This window comes from Lissotriton vulgaris, chromosome 5 (genome assembly GCF_964263255.1).
Source record: "Lissotriton vulgaris chromosome 5, aLisVul1.2, whole genome shotgun sequence".
Classification (NCBI taxonomy): domain Eukaryota; kingdom Metazoa; phylum Chordata; class Amphibia; order Caudata; family Salamandridae; genus Lissotriton; species Lissotriton vulgaris.
In genome coordinates this window covers 709,615,204-709,633,075 of record NC_141693.1, presented here as the reverse complement: position 1 = coordinate 709,633,075, position 17,872 = coordinate 709,615,204, and the positions used below count along the sequence as shown (strand labels likewise).

Here is a 17,872-nt window from a genome sequence, read left to right as displayed (position 1 = left end):
TTGCCAAGGAAAAGAATAAAAGTCATGCGGTATAAGGAAACCCAGCAGATTTCCTAAAGTTCCCACAAGGCATATAACGCGCCCGCTATGCAAAGCTATCGTCACCGTAGCAGCAAGATGGAATGTCTGTGCAACACAATTAGGTAGCAGCTTTTATAAGAGGGTTTCTGATTCCTCCGCATCTCCTAAAAGAAGATAACTTTGTAGTGGGCCCCAAATATCTCTAGGCCTAGAGGCTAGTGGCAGTGTCTCAGCGTAAGTGGTGGATTGCTCCTGACAATAAAGCAAGTCTCTCAGCCATGCCTTAAATTTCGGAGCTCTCCCTCTACCCCAGTGACAGGCGACTCTGCACTTTGCCAACAGAAAGGACAGCCAAAAATGTACGTTGTGGTTTGGGTATCTGCGCAGTATAGCTTAAAAGTGCCACCCGTGGATCCCTCGCCAGCTTCCAGCCCATCATTTTCTCCAATGCTACATGAACCTGCTCCCAATATTCCTGCACCCGTGGACATTCCCACGCCAGGTGGAGTAAGTCAGCCCCCGGCTACCCACACCTTTCACAGCGGTCAGTGTCGACTAATTGGAACCTACATTTCTTGGCTGGGGTATAATATAGGCGGTGTAAAAATTTGTTGTGTATTGACTCTGAACCTTCAACTAGAAGAAATCAGTGAGGTCTGCTGGCAGCAATACTCCCACTGTTCGTCTGTAACCTCCTCACCTAGTTCTACAGTCCAGCGGGCACGCGCCGGACTTGAGATATCTGTGTGTTGCATGCGTATACTGTTATACAACTTGGACACCAAATGCTTACTGTCAGTAGAGCTAAGCAGCAGGTGCAGGGGGCTAGAGTTGCGTGTTCCAGTGGGAAATCTGGGAGAACTTCCCGCATTCCCTGTCGCAGACGAACATATAGGAAATAGTCCAGAGGTGAGGGCTGTTTGCTGCGAAAGAAATGGTCAGAAGAGCGGAAAGCGCCTTCGTGAAACAAATCACCCCATGTGGAGACCTTGACCCGCCCGCATAACTTTTGGAATCCCTTTTCCTGCAGCAATGTTATATTAGGATGGTAGGTCAATGGCAATAGCGGGGAATATAGAAAGGGAGTATCTAACATACCTGTAATGCGATGCCAGGCATCCACCGTACCAGTAACTGTAGTAGGGAGTGTCGCACGTTTTCTAGCAGGAGCATATATTAGACCAGACAGTGGAATAGGGTCCGCAAGCCAGCCCTCCGTGGCAACTTGCGGCATGTACTTGGGGGGGATGAACCCAATAGTATGCATAGTGCGCATGTGCACTAAGAAAATAGATCTCAAAGTCTGGTATGTTGAAACCACCCTGGGCGTAGGGCCTTGTCAGTATAGGCCACTGGAGCAGCGGCTGCTTCCCACCCCACAAAAGGTGCAATAGTTTGGTGCGCAAGGTTTTAAAGAAATAGGAGTCAGGGTTATAGGGTATATTCATAAAGAGATATAAAAATTGCAGGAGAACAACCATTTTAATGAGAGAGGCCCAGCCCGCAAATGATAGGGGCAGGGAAATCCAACGAGTGACGTCCTCCAGTTTTGTAATGGCTGTACCATAGTTGAGCCTAATGGTGACCTCTCTGTCCCGGGTTAGCTGGATACCCAGATAGCGCAAGTCTGTGCCGCACCCTTCTAGTGAGAAATCTAGTGCAAATCGATCGACTGCAGTGTGAGAGGGAAAAGCTGAGATTTATACCAGTTGATATTGATCCCGGATAATCTCCCGAACACAAGGAATTCACGCAAAACAGGATTCACATTATGTTGGGGGCCTCTGATATATAAAGTTACATTGTCTGCGTAAAGGCATATCAAAATTTGATGCATGCAACAGCGGAATGCCCGTTCGTGATGTTGGTGGCGAAGTTTAGACGCCAATGGTTCGACTGCTATGGCAAAAAGCAGCAGGGATAATGGGCATCCCTGCCACGTGCCCCTTGTAATGGGAAAACCTGGTCAAAAATGTCTATTGATTAACACTTTAGCAGTGGGCTGTTGGTATAGTAGCTTAACCCACGAGAGAAACAAATTAAGAAAGCCCATGCGTTGAAGAACTCCAAATAAATACTCCCACTCCACCGAATAAAAAACGCTTTGGTGGCGTCTAAAAAAAAAACTGCGGCTAGTGGGTAGTCAGGTACGACGTTCTGCAATAAAGAAAAAAGGGTGCGAAGGTTGTAAGTCGTGGCCCTACCAGGAACAAAACCCGATTGATCAGGTAGTATGAGCTTATCCTAAAGGAGTATCTGAAAGAAACAGGTTAGTATTGGATTCCTTACCTTAGAATATCCCCAGGCGTCAGACTGGATCCGAAAAATGTTGCGTTGCAGTACCCCTGCGCGTCGGTAGGCGTTGTCTGCTGCTCCGCGTCCGTCGTTGGTACCGGGATGACGTCGTCGGAGTACTTAGACGCCGCCCTCGTGCGCTGACGTCAGTTCTTCTTTTTTCCGCGCCAGCAAGCGCAGGTCCGGAGAAAGTGGTACCCTTTAGTCACTTTTTGACTAAGCTTTTTCGATCCTTTTTGGATCCGTTTCGAGTCTACGACTCCATCTGTGCCGGTAGGGATGCCCGGGTTCAAGCCCTGTGCCGACTGCAACCGACTGATTTTGGTTACCGACCCCCATCGCCAGTGCCTACATTGCCTGGGGCCCGACCACGATGACCAGTCGTGCCCCGACTGTCGGGCCTTGACGTGGAAGGCTAGGCGGGAGCGGTCCCGTAAGCGCCTCGAGCTCCGGCAGTCGGCCCGCACCGCTCGAGTTCCCGGTTCGGAAGGAGGTCGAGGGACCGGTCATGGGGCCAGAGTCATCACAGCTCTGCGAGTCAACACCACTCGTCAGGCTCCAATTCCTCAGGTAAGAGGAACAAGAAGTCGAAGAGGCGACTTCGCTCTTCTGACTCCCCCCAACGCTCGCGCGACGCGGTCGGGGGTTCAGGTGACCCCGCCCACGTGGCTCCGCCGGAGCCACAGGCGTTGCGGCCTGCTCCATACCCGCCGGTCCCTGGGCAGAACGCGACGCCTTCCTCATGGCCATGAGGTCGCTCTCTCCTCCGTCGGGTTCCGCAGTGCCTTCGGGCCAAGCGGCCCGACTGGGAGCCCAAGCGGGCCGGGCGCTTGGTTCCCGGCGCCGCAGGGCCCCACTGGATCCGGTTCCAGATCCGGGTCGCCACTTGTCAACCTTACAACCATGCAGGCGTCGGCCCCTAGGGTGTCATCCCCGGCGTCGTCCCCGCACGACTCCGTCCCTAGAGCACCCCTCGGTCCGGATCCGGCGTCTGAACGAGGAATTCTCCGAGGATCTGGGTTCATCCTTTATCGCTGAATTTCAGGACATGGACGACGAGGGAGACTTGAGGGTGGTGGGGGGGGTTAGGACCCCTTGGCACGTGAGTGCCAGTCATATCAGGACTGACACAGGAACTAGGGAAGCCAGTTGCGTGGATACCTCCCCAGACACTGGTTTTGTCTCCCCTCCTACTGTGGCTACGGAGGACGGGGCTACTTATAGTGTGGTGCTGATAAGAGCCAAGGCCTTGGCTACCCTAGAGCTCCCCGTCACAACAGTGAGGTCTAACATCCTCACAGAGGTCCTTAAACCGCAGGTAAGCTCCCCAGAGCCTCTACTGCTGTTTAATGAGGCTCTCACAGACGTCCTGTTAGGCACTTGGTCCAGGCCCTCTACAGGTCCCCCTGTAGATAGGAACGTCGCTAGGTGCCACCGGGCGACCCTAGTTTCTTGTCCACCTACCCCACCCCGAGAGCCTGGTTATCCAGGCCTCTACTTCCCAATCCGCATTCCCAACTGCACCACCAGATCGGGAATCCAAGAGGTATGAACAGTTCGGAAAGAAGATGTTCTCCTCCCTTAGTTTGGGGTTGCGGTCGGTCAACACCGCGTCCCTCTTGGGCCGTTACACAACTCTTTGTGGGATACTGTTGCGGCCGTGCTGCCTGAGTGCCCGGAGGGAGCCCGGGCGAAACTCACTCAATCCCTCACGAAGGGAAGAGACGCAGCGCGGTACTCTGTAAGATGTGGACTGGATACCACGGACTTGCTAGGAAGAGCGATTTACACGTCTGTGGCGGTTCGCCGCCACGCCTGGCTGAGGTCCGCCAACTTTTCGCCCAATGTCCAAAACACCCTTATGGACATGCTGTTCGATGGCAGCCACCTCTTCGGTGGCAAGGCAGATCATGCCCTGGAACGCTTTAAGGACGCTACGGCCAAGTCCTTGGGCCAGTCGGCCCCGCGCCAGCAATGTTCTGCCCAGCGCTCCTTTCGTGGCCACGGAAGGGGTGCTCCCACACGTCCTGCCAGCCACGGGCTGCAGTCTAACATTCAGCGCGGTGGTGGAGGTGGTTACCGTCGCGGCGGTAACAGGGGACAACGGCTTGGCCAGTCCACATCCACCCCGCAGCATCCACCTCAAAGCCTTCCTAGTCCGAGCTTTCAGGCCCATTGAACGCCAGTGGGGGGGCAGGGTTTGCCATCACCTCCTCCCCTGCCGCACCATCACATCCGACAGGTGGGTGCTACAAATCGTCCAAAGGGGCTACTCCCTCCCCTTCGAGGCGACCCCTCCAACCATGCCACCGCAGTACCACCCCGTGTCGGGGGATCACTTGCAAATTCTGCAAGAGGAAGTTTTGGCTCTCTTGGCCAAGGAGGCCATCGACCGCGTTCCTGGGCCAGAAGTAGGACGTGGTTGTTACTCCCACTACTTTCTGGTTTCCAAGAAGGACAAAGGGGGCCTACGCCCTATCTTCGATCTAAGGAACGTCAAGGGCTTCCTCCGGAAGGAGTAGTTCAAGATGCTGTCTTTGGCTCAGGTCTTAGCTGCCCTGGACCCGAAAGACTGGATGGTAGCGTTGGACTTGCAGGACGCATATTTTCACATCCCCGTCCTGCCGGCCCACCGGCGCTACCTGCGGTTCACGGTAGGCCACAAGCACTGTTCAGTTTACCGTGCTCCCCTTCGGCCTTACCATCGCCTCACTGGTGTTCAGTGATGGCGGTGGTCGCAGCTCATCTGCGCAGGTTAGGGATTTTAGTCTTCCCCTACCTCTACGACTGGTTGTTGAAGGCGGGCTCGCCCCAGACAGTCGTCAGCCACCTCCAGACTACGGCCGACGTCCTGCACCTGCTGGGGTTCTCCATCAATGTGCCGAAGTCACACCTGTGCCCCTCTCAGAAGCTCCTCTTCATCGGAGCGGTTCTAGACTCGGCGCAGTTTGGGGTTTATCCTCCCGAACAGCGGGTTCGGGATATTCAGGCTCTGATTCTGATCTTTCAGCCGTTATCCCGAGTCTCGGTCAGGTTGATGCTGCGGCTTCTAGGGCTGATGGCCTCCTGCATCCTTCTGGTGCATCACGCCAGGTGGCGGATGCAGGCTCTGCAGTGGGACCTGAAGTTTCAGTGGGCCCAGCATCAGGGCAACTTGTCCGACCATGTCTTAATCTCGGAGGGCACTGCAAGACAGTTGCAGTGGTGGCTCACGGACCGCGATTGGGTCAGCGGCAGATCCCTCTCCCTACCCCAACCGGAGCACGTAGTTGTGACGGACGCGTCCCTCCAGGGTTGGTTTTTAGCATAGCTCTGCGTTTCTAGTGCTTAAAAGCTGTGTCTAAGAACTGACGTCAGCACGCGGCGTCTAAGTACTCCGACTACGTCATCACGGTGCCGACGATGGTAGCGGAGCCGCAAACGACGCCTACCGACGTGCAAGGGTACTGCTACGCAAACATTTTCGGATCCAGTCTGACGCCTGGGGATATTCTAAGGTATGGAATCTATCACTAACTAATGTCTCTTACAGATATATCGTTACACAAGTAGTAACTTGTGCATACAGTCAGATCATTTTCACATGGTCACACTCCGACAAGTCCTTCCATTCCTGTTACAAAACGACTTCCTTGTCACTCTAGATCTCAAGGACGCCTACTTCCACATTCCCATCCACACAGCGCACAGAAAATATCTCAAATTTGTGCTAGACCGGCAGCACTACCAGTTCAAAGTGCTCCCATTCGGAGTCACAACAGCTCCAAGGATGTTTACCAAATGCCTAGCAGTATTAGCAGCAAACTTAAGAAGGCAACATATTCACGTCTTCCCATACCTAGACGACTGGCTCATAAAAGCCAGCTCAGACAGCCAGTGTGTACAACACACTCACGCTACTATTCAATTGCTTCACGACTTGGGATTCACAGTAAATCACACCAAGTCACATCTGCAACCTTCACACATACAACAATATCTCTGCGCTACAATAAACACCCATCTAACACTAGCCTATCCCTCTTTAACCAGGATAACAAGTGTACAAACTCTCCTAACAAGATTCAAGATGCAACACTCGCTTCCAGCTCGAGTGTTCATGCAGCTCATAGGAATGATGGCGTCTTGCATATTTATAGTACCTCACGCAAGACTGCAAATGCGTCCACTTCAAGAGTGCCTAGCACGCCAATGGAACCAGGTTCATCGCTCTCTGCAATGATGGAGCACCAAAAACCTTTCAAAGGGCCTAGAGCCAGATAATCTTGACAGCGGACGCATCGCTCTCCGGCTGGGGAGCTCACCTACTGCATCACACCATGCAAGGCAGAGGGACACCGCAACAAAAGTTACTCTACATCAACCATTTGGAGTTACTAGCTCTTTTTCTAGCCCTATCAGGCAAATCATTCTTAGTCCGCACAGACAATATGACAGCCATGTACTACATAAACAAACAAGGAGGAACACACTCTCTGCAGCTCTCTCAGTTAGCACAGCAGATATGGAGATGGGCTATACCACTAAAGATCTTCCTCTTAGCCCAACACGGTCCAGGAGTACAAAACACCATGGCAGATATGCTAAGTTGACAGACACAGCAGATCCACGAGTGGGAACTTCATCCACAAGTTCTTCAACCGTTCTTTCAAATGTGGGGACAACCTTAGATAGACCTCTTCGCCACCCACAAACGCAAAATGCCCAAACTTCGCCGCCTGATATACACACCCGCTGTCCAAAGGCAATGCGATATGGATGAACTGGTCTGGAAAATTTGCGTACGCTTTTCCTCCTCTCCCAATACTTCCGTTAGTGGTACGCAAGCTACAGCAACATTTCCTAACACTCATTCTAGTTGCTCCAACTTGGGCCAGACAACCGTGGTACACCACGCTGCTGCAACTATCTGTGGTACCACACCAAAAACTAAGCCTATCTCCATGCCTCTTAACACAGAACCATGGAGAGATCAGGCACCCGGACCCAGCTCAGCTCAACCTAGCGTTCTGGCTCCTGATGTCATAGAGTTTGGTTACCTCAACCTTCCTCCAGAATGCATGAACGTTATTAAAGAAGCCAGACGTCCCACTACTAGAGCATGTTATGCTGCTAAGTGGAAACAATTCGCAATATACTGTCAAAACAACCACATAATTCCTTTAGATGTGTCTATTCAACACATCATAGGATACCTATTACACCTTCAAAAAAGTGTAATCTAGCTTACATGTCTATCAGACTACACCTTGCTGCCATATCAGCATATTTACAAAATAGACAACATCTATAGAGTACCTGCTATAAAAGCTTTCATGGAAGAACTCAAAAAGAATAATCCCTCCCAGAACGCCACCTTCACCAGTGTGGGTCTTAAACATTGTTCTTACACGGTTAATGGGACCCCCCTTTGAACCTTTACATAAATGTGAATTGCAATTCCTAACTTGGAAAGTAGCTTTCCTAGTAGCTATTACTTCTCTCAGAAGAGTCAGCGAACTACAAGCATTTACCATTAAAGAACCCTTTTTGCAAATGCATCATAACAAAGTGGTTCTACGCACTAATCCTAAATTCCTTCCAATGGTCATTTCACCATTCCATCTAAATCAATCTGTTGAGCTGCCCGTATTTTTCGCGCAGCCACAAACAGTCACAGAACGAGCTCTACACATCTTAGAAAGAGCATTACTGTACTACATCGAAAGGACACAAACTTTTCGTAAAACTAAACAACTTTTTGTGTCTTTTTCACCACCACATAAAGGCAACCCCATATCAAAATCAGGGATAGCTAAGTGAATTGTTAAATGCATACAAATATGTTACCAGAAAGCCAAACGTATATTAACAATTCCTCCAAAAGCCCATTCTACAAGGAAAATAGGGGCTTCAATGGCATTCTTAGGGAACATTCCCCTAGATGATATATGCAAAGCAGCTACATGGTCTACACCGCACACATTCACAAAACATTATTGTGTAGATGTGCAAACTAAACAACAAGCCACTGTGGGCCAGGCTGTACTAAAAACTCTGTTTCAAACAACTGCAACAGATACTGGTGGTCGCCGCTAGGTGTGGGTACTGCTGTACAATCTATGCACAGTGTTGTAATCTGCAGCTCATATGCCTCGAATGGAAAATGCTACTTACCAGTATGCATCTGTTCTTTGCATGTAGAGCTGCAGGGTTGCACACGCCCACCCGCCTCCCCGGCTACCTTTATCTGTTCCAGTATTATCTTAATTAGATACAAATCACATAGACATCACTACTTCTTGTACAGCTCCATCACTTCCCTAATGGCGAAAAACAATCTGGGGATGGAGCCGATGCAGTATCATCCAAAGGAGGAGTCACCTATCCTGTGACTTCCAAAAACTTTTCTACAACAAATCAAACTGAAAACATCTGGGCCCAACACTAGGTGGCCATCTATGAATAGTGTGTCACTCTGCAGCTCTACATGCCAAGAACAGATGCATACTGGTAAGTAGCATTTTCCTTCTCTGACCGCGTGGGTTGCAGTTGCCAAGGCTTGTTGGTCTCCAATCCGGACACCGTATATTCAACACATCATAGGATACCTATTACACCTTCAAAAAAGTGTAATCTAGCTTACACGTCTATCAGACTACACCTAGGTGGCCATCTAGGAATAGTGTGTCACTCTGCAGCTCTACATGCCAAGAACAGATGCATACTGGTAAGTAGCATTTTCCTTCTCTGACCGCGTGGGTTGCAGTTGCCAAGGCTTGTTGGTCTCCAATCCGGACACCGACCCCCCCTCCCCCAGCACTCAATATCCTTTGTGGGACAGCTCGCCTGCGGACTCTGGTCGACGTCTCCTGGTCCCCGTAGCAGTGGAGTCAAGCTTCACCTCTTTGCTTCCGAGGCACCCGACATCGGTGGGCTTTCGTCTACCGAGCCCCTGGTCACTGGCAAGTGACCCAGACTCTGTCCCCTCTACTTTCAGGTTCTTCACATCTCCGATCCAGGCTTTAATCACACTGTACACTTTTCCTTTCCACAGCAGCAGCACTTTTGCAGCAACTTGCCATTGAAAACCGCGAAGATTCCCGACACATTTGACACCTATGCACCCGGCTTCCCTGGGTGAGGTAACATAAGTACTCCGGTGCTGACATGGGTGCTGGCCTTAGAACCTTCTAAGTCTAAAAGGGTTTGCTGCAAGTCCTCTCTGAAGTGTCCTTAAACTCTAAAATTCCAACCCCGACTTTGCCATAGGATTGTACGGAGCTCGCAGCTGTGTTCTCGTACTGCACGCATCCCCGTGGGTCCACTGTGTCACTACCTGGGTGGTTCCTTGGGGTCCCAGCGTTGTTGTTATACCACTTTCTTAATATATGGGTTGGTCTCCCCCTGGGGCCCAATGTATATTGTGCTATTTACTTGTGTTCTAGTGTTTAATTATTGTGTACCTTGTTCTCTAATTTCATAAAGAGATTAATAGAGCGTGTCTAGTAATAAATACATATATTTTATATATACCTTGTGTGGTTCTCCTTTCATTTGGTCATTCAAGAGGTTATAATCTGGTAACCCAAGCTGCTTCACATTCCTTCAAGACTTAGCCTGAAGGCTGCTCTCCATAGCTACCACTAGGATAGCTTTCAATAAAGACTGGTGCAAGGTGCCCACTATAACTAGTGGACAGCATATACCAGGCCAACGTCTCACAACCTGAACCTGTTCACTCTCCACCTTCATGTGTGGAGAATGAGCGGCGACAGTTAAGGGGGTTTGATCTTCCTCCTGAGGTATGTGATATTATTTTGGCTGCCAAGCTTTTGTCTATTAAAACTAGTTTGTATTGTGGTGTGCATCTAAATCAGTTGATCCTCTATATGCAACCTTGTCTGAATTTCTCCTTTTTGCTCTATCCCTGACCCGTCGAGGCTTTGCTTTGGGCACAGTGAAAGGATAGCTTTCTGTCATTTTTGCCTTTCTTCAGTTGCCTGATCAACCTACCCTGTTTTAGTCACCTGTTCTGACTAGAGTTCTTAAATGTTTGCAGCATATGTTTCCTCTCATGCCCTTCGTTATTCCCCACTGGGCCTTGTGAGCTAATGCACAGCTGCCCTGTAAGGCTCATAACAATAAAGACTGTCTTCCTTGTGGCAATAACATGGGCCAGGAGAGTTAACAAATTACAAGTACTGTCCGTTAACTCTCTGTACACTTTCTTCTTCCCAGACAAGCTGGTTCTTCGAACCCGTGCGTTCTTTTTGTCAAAGGTAATCGCGCCTTTCCACATCAAACCGAAAATTACTCAGCCTACAATCCCAAGTACCCCTTTCCTACTAAGGATTATGAGAGACTCCAAAGCCTGGATCCAGAAAGAGTGTTTTTGTTCTACATTATTCGTACCCAAAAATTAAGGGTAAACAGTCAACTCTTTGATTTTGTAGAGGCAAAGGAGGGAAATACAGTTCAGAAAAAAACACACCTCTCAATGGATCAGCCTCTGGATTAAGATCTGCTACGCAATTGCCAAGAAACAGCCTCCTAAGGGCTTAAAAGCTCATTTCACCAGAGCTAAAACTGTGACCCCTGCTTTGACTAGGGGAGTCCCTGTTCTGGATATCTGTCAGGCAGATATGTGGGCATCATTGCACACGTTTGCCAAACACTACTGCCTAGAGAGTCAGGTCTAGTAAGATGGCCATTTTGCCCGTGGTGTCCACCTGGACTTTTTAGTTTAGACAGTCCACAGACCTGCCTCAGGGGAGAGATTGCTTTGTATCTATTACCATAGGTAAGTAATTTGTTCTTCCGTCTTTCATTTTTTTCTCTGTGTGTGGGCTGGTATTTGTAGCACTTAGAAACATATAAAGCCTTAAGAAACATCTGAAGAAGGGTTATGCAAGTGGAATTGTTAATATACTTGATGGGAAAGATAACTGATTTAATTCTGCAAAAATACATTTAGAAAGCTGCATTTGTGATATGTGAAGAAAGATCATTCATTCTAAATTCAAGAAAATGACTTGTAACATTGCATTACTTAAAGGATTGTATTCACTAGCTAGGACATTAATCAGAATAGGGCTATGTTTGTCTTTGGAATTTCGATTTTAAGTTTCTATCCAAGTACAATAGTTTCTCAAAATGTTTATTTCTGCCCACTAGATTAAGTGTTTCAACAAGGTTGCTATTTAGTATTAGATCTTTCCAAGTAGTTGATAAGACTTTTCTCTGCATGGAAGCATGTTTTCTTCCTGTCAGTAATTGTTTATTGATTATTTGCCTGCAGACTCCGGGAAGCCTACAGCTGCAGGACTATCTACTATTGGACCTACAGGATCCACTTCCATTTGCACACCTTCAAGTATGAGCCCTGTCACAGATATGACTGGTCCAAAAGCACAGTCTTCGCTCATCCTTCAACCACTTGCTTCCCCCCAGCTTGTTGGTGTCCCACCAATGTCTCTGCCAATTATTCTCAATCCAGCACTTATCGAAGCCAGCTGTCCTGTGCCTCTCCTATCTATTCCAAGACAATTTGACCAGGCAGCATCAGAGCTCAACTAGAGCCAGACCAAAAGGACTGAACAGGAATTACTAGTGGTAGACTGCCAATCCTGCTAGAAAGAAAATAATCTTTGTTAATGTACTCTAATTACCTCTCAAAAATTGATAATGTTCCTCATTTCTTGTAATCGTTCACCTAAAATGTACAGGTACAGTACATTTAATAATTGGGTTCACCCTGTACAAAAACATATTTTGGAATTTCCATTTTTACCCTTGCATGTCTTTATCTGGGGGGGACGGTAAAATATGGGAAGGTTACGACTTTAGTAATAAGGATAACACATACTCCATGGGAGAATTAGCCATTGTTGTGTTGGTGCTATATCTTAAGGCTTAAATACTAATGGATTAAATGTAATATCTAGAAGCTCATAATAAACACCAATACCATTCACTTTGTTTTGGTTTATCTTTAACTACACCGTCCTAAAAGGCATATTTCTCAGATAGGCACATGTACATTTTTTATCAGCGAGTTTTGAAACCATACCCACTTAGACAGTTTGAAGAAATAGTCAGAATTTCAGGCGCATCTATATAACTAGTCTTGTGTATATACTAACTTTACTATTTGTTTATCTCAAACACACAATGATTAGCCTGACCCTAGCTTCATTTCCTGATGGTTTTGACCATAGTTGACAAATGCATACCTATAGTTAGGTACATCCATAGTCGATAACTAGCAACAGCTATTCAATAGATACTTTTTAATGCAGATTTTTCGTCTTTCAGGTTTTATCAGGCATTGTAATTAATCTGTAAACATTATGCAGTAATACCTCTATCTCCCACTTGGTGTTGTCTATGCAGTGCAAAGCCATTTTCTCCTAAAGCTGAACCCCGCACGATGGTCCCTCCCCTCTACCCCTCTATACAGTGGCAATTGCCGGAAACACCAGTCTCCACAGGCCACATATGCCTCTAAAGATTATATCTGAAAGAAACAGGTTAGTATTAGATTCCTTACCTTAGAATATCCCCAGTCATCAGACTGGATCCGGAAAATTTTGCGTTGCAGTACCCCTGCACGTCGGTAGGCGTCCGTCGTCTGCGTCGTTGGCGCCGGGATGTCGTCGTCGGAGTACTTAGACGCTGCCCTCGCGCTTACGTCAGTTCTTCTTTTTTCCGCGCCAGCAAGCGAACGTCCGGAGAAAGTGATACCCTTTAGCCAATTTTTGACTAAACTTTTTGGATCTTTTTGATCTGTTTTTCGAGTCGAACGACGGTGCCGGTAGGGATGCCTGGGTTCAAACACTGTACCGATTGTCACCGCCTGATGTCGGTTACCGACCCCCACCGTCGGTGCCTTAATTTCCTTGGGGCCGACCACGACGACAAGTCGTGCCCCGACTGCCGGGCCTTGACGTTGAAGGCTAGGCGGGAGCAGACCCGTAAGCGCCTCGAGCTCCGGCAGTCGGCCCGCGCCGTTCACGATTCCGGTCGAGGAGGAGGTCGAAGAACCGGTCTCCGGGCCACAGTCACCACAGCTCAGCGAGTCGACACCATTCATCGGGCTCCAAGTCCTCAGGTAATAGGCACAAGAAGTCGAAGAGACGTCATCGCTCTTCCGACTCCCCCCGACGCGGCCGGGGGTTCGGGCGACACCGCCCACGCGGCTCCGCCGGAGCCGCCGCTGCCAGCCCCATACCCGCCGGTCCCTGGGCTGAACGCAACGCCGGAGGAGATCGGTGCCTTCCTCATGGCCATGAGGTCGCTCTCTCCTCCATCGGGTCCCTCTGTGGCGCCTTCCGGCCCCGTCTGGGAGCCCAAGCGGGCCGGAGGGTTCGGCCCCGGCGCCTTCGGGTGCTTCGGCCCGACGCCGCAGGGCCCCACTGGATCCGGATCCGGGTTACTGCTGGTCGACCTTACGACCCCTCCGCCGGAGCTGACTCCCAGGGTGACGCCCTCGACGCCGTTCCCGGACGTCATCCCCGGTTCCTGTTCCTCCCTCGATCCGGATCCGGCGTCACTCGACGCCGCATTCGACGCCGAGTTAAGAGCAATTCTTCTATGATCCGGCCCCATCCTTTGCACCTGACTATGAGGAGATGGGAGGGGAGGAGGATTGGGAGGGGTCTGAGGGCCCTCTGGCACAGGAGTGCCAGTCGTATCAGGACTGGGCACTTGAGCTAGGGGAGGCCAGTGATCTGGACACTTCGCCCGACACTGGATTTGTCTCCCCTCCTACCGTGGCTACGGAGGCGGGGGCTGCTTACAGCGTGGTGTTGACGAGGGTGCCCAAGGCCTTGGCTCTTGAGCTCTCCGTCGCGGCCGTGAGGACTAACCTCCTCACCGAGGTCCTTAAACCGCAGGCAAGCTCTTCGGAGCCTCTACTGCCGTTTAATGATGCACTTACTGACGTTCTGTTGGGCACTTGGTCCAGGCCCGCTACAGGCCCCCCTGTAGATCGGAAGGTGGCCAGACGCCACCGCCCGGCTCGAGCGACCCTAGCTTCCTGTCCACCCACCCCATCCCCGAGAGCCTGGTCATCCAGGCCTCTAATTCCCAGACCGTATTCCCGACGGCTCCACCTGATCGGGAATCCAAAAGGTATGAGCAATTTGGTAAGAAGCTGTTCTCCTCATTTAGTTTGGGGTTGCGGTCGGTCAACATCGCTTGCCTTTTGGGCCGTTATACCCACTCTCTGTGGGACACGGTCGCGGACGTGCTGCCGGGTTGCCCGGAGGAGGCCCGGGCAAAACTCGCTCAAGCTCTTGCAGAAGGGCGAAATGCAGCACGGTATTCTATTTGATGTAGGCTGGATACCACGGACTCGCTGGGCAGGACGATTTCTACGACGGTGGCGGTTCACCGCCACGCCAGGCTGAGGGCCGCCAACTTTTCAGCTGATGTCCAGAATTCGCTCTTGGACATGCCGTTTGATGGTTGTCACCTCTTTGGCGACAAGGCAGACAGTGTGCTTGAGCGTTTCGAGGACTCCAGGGCTACGGCCAAGTCCTTGGGCCTGTCGGGCCAGCGCCAGTAAACTTCTGCCTTTCGCTCCTTTCGTGACCAAGGAAGGAGCGCCCCTTCACGTCCTGCCAGCCACGGGCCGCAGACTAACATCCAGTGCGGTGGCTGACGTGGTAACCGCCGTGGCGGTGCCATGGACATCGGCGAGGCCAGCCCACATCCGACCCCCGCAGCCTCCACCTCAAAGCCTTCCTATTCCGAGCTTTCAGGCCCATTTTAAGCCAATCGGGGGCAGGGTTCGCCATCACCTCCTCCACTGGCGCACCATCACATCAGACAGATGGGTGCTGCAAATCGCCCGAAGGGGCTACTCCCTCCCCTTCGAGGCGACCCCTCCAGCCATGCCACCGCAGTACCACCGCGTGTCGGGGGGATCCCTTGCAACTTCTGCATGAGGAAGTTACGGCCCTCTTGGCCAAGGGGGCCATCGAGCGCTTTCTTGGGCCAGAAGTAGGTGGTGGTTGTTACTCCCACTACTTTCTGGTTCCCAAGAAGGGCAAAGGGGACCTACGCCCTATCTTGGACCTGCGGAACGTCAACCGCTTCCTCCGGAAGGAGAAGTTCAAGATGCTGACTTTGGCTCAGGTCTTAGCTACCCTGGAGACTGGATGGTAGAGTTGGACTTGTAGGTGCATATTTTCACATCCCTGTCCTGCCGGCCCAACGGCGTTACCTGCGGTTCACGGTAGGCCATGAGCATTTTCAGGTTACCGTGCTTCCCTTCGGCCTTACCAGCGCCCCTCGGGTGTTCAGGAAAGTGATGGCGGTGGTCGCAGCTCATCTGCGCAGATCAGGGGTGTCAGTCTTCCCCTATCTCGATGACTGATTGTTGAAGGCGGGCTCGCCCCAGACAGTCGTCAGGCACCTCCAGACTACGGCCGACCTCCTGCTCCTGCTCCTGCTCCTGCTGGGGTTCTCCATCAATGTGCGGAAGTCACACCTGTGTCCCTCTCAGAAGCTCCTCTTCATCGGAACGGTTCTGGATTCGGCGCAGTTTCGGGTTTATCCTTCCGAACAGCAGGTTCGGGATATTCAGGCTCTGATACCGATCTTTCAGCCTTTATCCCGAGTCTCGGTCACGTTGACGCTGCGTCTTCTGGGGCTGATGGCCTCCTGCATCCTTCTGGTGCATCACACCAGGTGGCGGATGTGGGCTCTGCAGTGGGACCTGAAGTTTCAGTGGGCACAGCATCGGGGCAACCTGTCCGACCACGTCCTGATCTCGGAGGGCACTGCGAGTCAGTTGCAGTGGTGGCTCACAAACCGCAATTGGGTCAGTAGCAGATCCCTCACCCTACCCCAACCGGAGCATGTAGTGGTGACAGATGCGTCCCTCCTGGGATGGGGAGGGGCCACATGGGAGAGGGGGAGATTAGAGGCCTCTGGTCTCCGGCAGAGTCCATATCAACCTTCTGGAGCTGCGGGCGATCCGACTTGCACTGAAGGCATTCCTTCCCTCTGTCCGGGGAAGTGTAGTGCAGGTGTTCACGGACAACACTACCGCCATGTGGTAATGCAACAATCTAGGCGGGGTGGGGTCGTGGACCCTATGTCAGGAGGCTCTTTGCCTCTGGCAATGGCTGGAAAACCAGGGCGTCACCCTGGTGGTTCAGCACCTGGCGGGTTCTCTGAACGCCAGGGCGGACGAACTCAGTCGCCGGTGTACGATGGATCACGAATGGCGTCTGAACTTGTGCGTGGTGCAAGGTCTCTTTCGGCAGTGGGGAGAGCCTCGGTTAGATCTATTCGCCACAGACGAGAACGTGCAATGTCTTCAGTTCTGCGCGTTGGAATTTTCAAGGGGGCACTCGCTCGTAGACACTTTTCGTCACAAGTGGAGTTGCGGTCTGTTGTACGCCTTTTCGCCTATACCACTTCTGCCCAGAGTGCTGAAGAAGATCAGGCGCGACCGGGCCCAAGTCATCCTTGTGGCCCCGGACTGGGCACCAAGATACTGGTATCCGGAGCTACCCAGCATGTCAGTCGATCCGCCGATTCGTCTGCTTCTTCAGGCGGACCTTCTGTCGCAGCAGCAGGGGATGGTCCTCGAACCTGAACCTGTCCAGTCTCCACCTCCATGTGTGAAGATTGAGCGGCGACAGTTGAGGCCATTTGACTTGCCTCCTGAAGTCTGTGATGTCATTCTGGCAGCCAGGCGTCCCTCCACAAAATCGGTATACGCCTGCAGGTGGAACAAATTTGTGGCATGGTGCACAACAAAGGCTGTGAATTCCCTTTCTGCCCCCCTTTCAGAGGTTCTCCTCTTTCTTCTTTCTCTTGCCCAGCAGGGCTCTGCTCTGGGCACTATCAAAGGCTACCTTCTGCCATTTCAGCCTTCTTAAGGCTCCCAAATCAGCCTTCTCTTTTCAAGTCCTTTGTTGTAAATAGATTCTTGAAGGGCATCACTCAGATGTTTCCCCCTGTTCCTTTTGTGATGCTTCAGTGTGTCTTGAACCTTGTTCTGACTTATTTGATGTGCGCTCCCTTCGAGCCACTTCACAATTGCCCTCTTTGTCTTCTTACTCTTAAGACTGCATTCCTGGTTGCCATCACCTCTGCCGGGAAATGGAGTGAGCTCCAGGCCCTATCTTCTAAGCCTCCTTTTCTTTCTGTCCATCCGGACAAAGTTGTTTGGAGAACGCGTCCTTCTTTTCTGCCCAAAGTGGCTACAGCCTTTCACATCAGGCCGTCCATCACCTTGCCCACCTTCTTTCCGCCTCCGCATCCCTCGAAAGATGAAGAGAGGCTCCACCGTCTGGACCCAAAATGTGCGCTCTCATTCTATCTGGACCGCACATGCCAGTTCCGGGTGGACGACCAGCTCTTTGTTGGTTACGTGGGCGCTAAGAAGGGATGGGCGGTGCACAAGCAAACCATTTCTAGATGGGTCGTTTTGTGCATAAAGGCTTGTTATTCACTGCTTACAAGGAGCATCCTGTGGGGCTGCGTGCCCATTTCACTCGGGCCACGGCGGCTACTACTGCCATGGGTCGGGGAGTCCCCTTGCAGGACATCTGTC

At 51.1% G+C, this 17,872-nt stretch overlaps 1 protein-coding gene across 6 annotated transcripts in view; it reads left to right on the top strand.

The window, feature by feature from the left end:
- The window catches only part of GBF1 (golgi brefeldin A resistant guanine nucleotide exchange factor 1), a 2,509,897-nt gene extending 2,497,626 nt beyond the window's left edge, over window positions 1-12,271 (top strand). For all 6 annotated transcript variants that reach the window (XM_086922141.1, XM_086922138.1, XM_086922142.1 and 3 more), the window contains exon 40: window positions 11,597-12,271. In XM_086922141.1, the coding sequence (XP_086778267.1) occupies window positions 11,597-11,874 (278 nt within the window). In that variant the 3' untranslated portion in view covers window positions 11,875-12,271. The remainder of the gene's footprint in view (window positions 1-11,596) is intronic.
- The last annotated feature ends 5,601 nt before the right edge of the window (window positions 12,272-17,872 follow it).